Below are 4,152 nucleotides of genomic sequence, written 5' to 3' on the forward strand. Positions count from 1 at the left end.
GTCGGGGGCGGGGAGAGCAGAGGCGGCAGCGGGGCTCGGCTGCCACCTCCCGCGCCCCGGGGCCAGCATGCGGGCTGGCTGTCCCCGAGGCAGCCTCTGCCACCGTGAACACAAGGTGCCTGTGGTGACACCCCAATGTCCCCAACCCCCCGGAGGGCCGTCCCCAAGGTCTGGAAGAGGACACATATCCCTCGTTGCTGATCATCCCTGCCGGACACCCTGAGCTCTCCTGCTGCTGGACAGCCCTGGGGGAGGTTCCCAGTAGGGCTGGCTGGGTCTCACCCTGGGGAGACCCTGGTCCTGCCCAGCCCATGGGGTCGCTGGAGAGACCCCAAAAGCAGCCCCACGTTGCAGCCAGGATTGCCCTGCCTGGGAGCCCGACTCTGCTCCAGCAGTGCCACCTGGTGGGTAGCTGTCCCCCTGCCCAGCCAGGGTCCCGGAGCAGGGACCACACGCCAGCTGAGGGACCCCGCAGCTCCTCACCGGCATCACCTGGAGGCAAAGAGGGACCCACCAGCCCAGCAGACACTCACCATCCTTATTGCTGGTGACCGGGATGTTGTGGACGGTGCGTAGCTTGAAGCAGGATCCCGTGAGCACCTGCAGCTCCACCGAGCTCAGGACGAAGGCCTGGAGGTCTGGGAGAGGACAGGAGAGGAGCTTCAGAGGGATGCAGCCAGTGCTGGCCCAAGGACCGAGCAGGCTGTGATCCTGCGGGACCTCCTCATGGTCCCTGGGGGGGCCAAGAGCCCCAAGAGGGCCTTGGCAGCCCCAAACTTACCCTTTTTCTGCAGTTTCTGAATGGCCTCCCTCCACTCAGACCTCTCGTAGTCGGACGACAGCAGGAAGAGGTAGCTCTGCAAGAGAGAGAGTGATGCAGCAGGCTGTGCGCCAGGAGGGCTGAGCCCGGCCCCCAGCCTGTGCTCCTCACCTTCCCATTGCGGTTGTGGATGCGGAAGGGGATGGCGGGTGAGTTGAGGAGCAGCCAGAATTCGTTCTCAAACATCTTCTTCTTGAGGCGCTCGATGGCCCGGCTCTGCCCCTTGTTGGCTTTCTGGAGAGGGGGAGTGGACAGGAGCTTTCGCAGGTGCCCCCAGCCCCTCCATGTCCCATCCCTGACCCCACAGGAAGGCACCCACCCGGCAGCAGGTCTCACGCCCTCCCCAACCACCCACACCCTCCTCTCACCTCCTTCTGCACCTCGCTCTTGATGGCCGAGATCTTCATCTTCATGTCCTCCAGCTCGTGGTCGGGGATGACGTGGACCTGTGGGCAGTGCTCCGACTCCTCCGGTGAGGGGAACACCAGGTCGGCCAGGGGCACGTACCACTTGCAGTCATACTGCTGGTGCTTCCTGCGGCCGGGGAACGGGCGCTGAGTGATGCCTGACCCCCCTCCTGGCACGTCCCTCTGCCTGCCAGAGGACAGGGAGGTTGTGACACATCCCCCCCCCCCGATGCCCAGCACCCTCCTTACCCCACCGCCGTCTTCTTCAGCTTGGCACAGAGCAGCACATCGGTGAAGAGGAAGACGTGCCGCAGCTTCCGTGAGCCCTCTGACAGCTCCACCAAGAAGCCGTCCTTGACAAGCTGCCGGGTCTGCGGGGCAGCAGGGCTGGCGTGAGAGCGGGCAGAGAGCAAAAGCCAACAAACTGCAGGGGACGGATGCTCCTGTCCCTCTCCATGGCTAAATCAACAGGGACATGGGAAGGTCCATGTCCTCTGGGTACTGTTTTGGGTCCCATACTCTCAGTATGGTGCCAGCAAGCAGCAAGGACCAGGTAGAGCCCTAACCTTGCACCCAGGACTGCATCTAGAGGAAACCCTCCATCTCCTGGCCAAGCACCATGGAGCTCCTCAGGGTGGAGACACCAGCCAGGGGTTGGCAGAGGGCTCAGTCCTCACCCTGTGCCCAGGCACTGCCCTCCCCGCTGCCTCACCTCCCCCTTGGGGGTGGTGACCGCTGTCCTCCGGGGATCAATGTCCTCATTGATGCTGGAGAGGAAGTTCTGCGAGATGCGGAGGGCGTCCTGGAGCAGCGGGTAGTCGGGGTGGTCGGCTGGGGTGTGCTTGAGGAGGTCCTGAAAGGGGACAGGCGTGGGTGAGCGGCCCGAGGGCACTGCCCTGCCTGCAGCACCCACCCTGGAGACCCCCCAGCAACACTCTCCATGGCTGTGGGTCCCCAGGAGCAACGGGGGCAGAGCCCCCCGCCACCCCGGGACTGGCATCACACTCACGTGCAGGACGAGGGTGCTCCGCGTCACCCGGTCGATGGGTTTGTACAGCAGCGCTGTGGGGAGAGGAGGTGTCAGTAGCCACCCGCTGCCGGGGCCCCGGCCCCTCTCCCACCCACGAGAGCCAGCACCGCACCCCACAGGGGCAAGGAGGGGAGACCACATGCCCAGAGACCCCCAGGTCTGCATGGAGCCCTGGGCGAGCATCTGGGGTCCGTTCTGCACAGAGCCAGCAACAGCTGGACCGTCACGTTACTGCCCAGAGCAGCGGTGAGCCAAGGCTCAATGCCGCAGCCCCATGCCCTGCTGCGCCAGAGGCAGGAGAAACCATGGCCGGGCTGGTGTGCGGAGCAAGGGCAGAGCCCAGTGCTGGCAGCTGCCCGACGTGCATCTTGATTTCGGGGCTGCGCCTGAGGGTTTTCGCCAGCAGCACGGGCGCCTGTGAGGTCCCCGCTGGGGTTACAAGCCCGGACAACTGCCGCATGGCGCTTGCCGCGTGGCACTTCCCGCATGGTGCTCTGCTCCAGCCACGGCCCCGTGCTGGCAAGGTCTGTCCCTGCCCTGGGACGGGGCACGATGGGGACACCGACCCAGACACCATGTCCTCCTCCCCTCTGCTGCCACAGGTCACGGGTGGCAAAGCCGGAGGGGTCGTCACGAACACTGCTCTGCCCCAACTGCCGCCAGCTGCGGGACGTCCCCACCGCAACTGTGTCAGCACATCCCCCTCTGGGTTGAAGGACCTCCCCAGGCGCAGCGCGGGCTCCAGCACCGCCAGCTTGCCGTGCGGTGGCTGTGGCACGGAAGAGCCGCTTGTCACCCCCAACAGTTGGCAGCTTTCTCAGTTTCCCTTTTGGCTTAGCGGCGGGTCCTGTCACCACCTGCCCTCGTGGGGCTTTGCCACCCCATGAAGCACCCCATATCTCCCTGCCCTGCCTGGCCCTGGGTGCAAGGGGAACCCAGCCTGCTCGTCAGCAGCAAAACCCCCACCTACAGAGACCCCAGGGGCCGAGGCATCATCCCAACGCCGCTGCCCCGTGTCCCCTCCCTGCAGCCCCCCATCCCTGCATGTGCAGTTCCATCCAGGGCAGGGGGGGCTGAGCTGCCCCACACACGGGGTACAGACACCCCCTTTCTCCTGCTGCACACCCTCCCAGTGGGAAACTGGCCCCAGGGGCTCTTCAGAGGCATGTTTCACCCCAAGCAGCTGGACCCTCCTCCTTCCTGGCTCTTTGGGTGGGCGAAGGCACAGAGCACAACCACGGTGCTGCTCCCCGTACCCGTCCGCTCGCATGTCTCCCTGGGCTGCTTACACCCAGGCCGACACCTCTGCATTTTCCCTTCACTTCAGACCACTTCCCCAAACTGCTGCGGCCAAGCAGGGCCAGGCTTCGGGCTGGGGGAGAGGAGGGAAAGGTGCTGCCCGCCCCACCCTGCGCTATGAGCCACGGGGGGCTCCCATCCCAGGAGGTGCTCCCATTCCCCCGGAGGGTGCTGCCTCATGGCGGCCGGTCCTGAGAGAGGGACCCCCTGTCCTGGCAAGCAGGAGGTCTCTGCTCGGGAGGTGAGGACATGGGGCTGGACCCCGAATGGGAGGCTGCATCCCCCACGACTCCATGCCAGCGGGCAAAACCGGTGACAGCCCTGCTCTGGGATGGAGAGTGGGCAGAGGGTTTCCCCCCCCCTTTCCCCACCCCAGACCCGCGGCGCGGATGGACCCTAATCGCTACAGGCACATGCAAAGCACCGGGGAGCCCTGGGTGGGGCTGTCCCGGCACAAGGGAGGAGCACTGGGCTCCTTGCCGGCATAGTCACGCCAGCCCGGGACCCACAGGCGGGCAGCATGGGGCCACGCATCAGCAGGCGGGGATGCCCGGTGCCTCTTCTCTCCAGCTGCGGAGAGATGGGGGGTCAAGCCC

The 4,152-nt window shown here is 65.8% G+C and overlaps 1 protein-coding gene across 1 annotated transcript in view; it reads right to left on the minus strand.

Moving 5' to 3' along the window:
* Window positions 1-4,152, minus strand: part of ABR (active BCR-related) — a 37,300-nt gene that overhangs the window by 13,029 nt on the left and 20,119 nt on the right. The window contains exons 7-16 of the mRNA XM_009328662.1: window positions 4,037-4,126; window positions 2,938-3,026; window positions 2,619-2,794; window positions 2,237-2,289; window positions 1,940-2,080; window positions 1,477-1,598; window positions 1,189-1,354; window positions 932-1,054; window positions 782-857; window positions 534-638 (exon numbers count right to left, since the gene is read on the minus strand). Of these exons, the coding sequence (XP_009326937.1) occupies window positions 534-638; window positions 782-857; window positions 932-1,054; window positions 1,189-1,354; window positions 1,477-1,598; window positions 1,940-2,080; window positions 2,237-2,289; window positions 2,619-2,794; window positions 2,938-3,026; window positions 4,037-4,126 (1,141 nt within the window). The remainder of the gene's footprint in view (window positions 1-533; window positions 639-781; window positions 858-931; window positions 1,055-1,188; window positions 1,355-1,476; window positions 1,599-1,939; window positions 2,081-2,236; window positions 2,290-2,618; window positions 2,795-2,937; window positions 3,027-4,036; window positions 4,127-4,152) is intronic.

Source organism: Pygoscelis adeliae, unplaced genomic scaffold (assembly GCF_000699105.1).
Source record: "Pygoscelis adeliae isolate BGI_AS28 unplaced genomic scaffold, ASM69910v1 Scaffold347, whole genome shotgun sequence".
In the NCBI taxonomy this organism is placed as follows: domain Eukaryota; kingdom Metazoa; phylum Chordata; class Aves; order Sphenisciformes; family Spheniscidae; genus Pygoscelis; species Pygoscelis adeliae.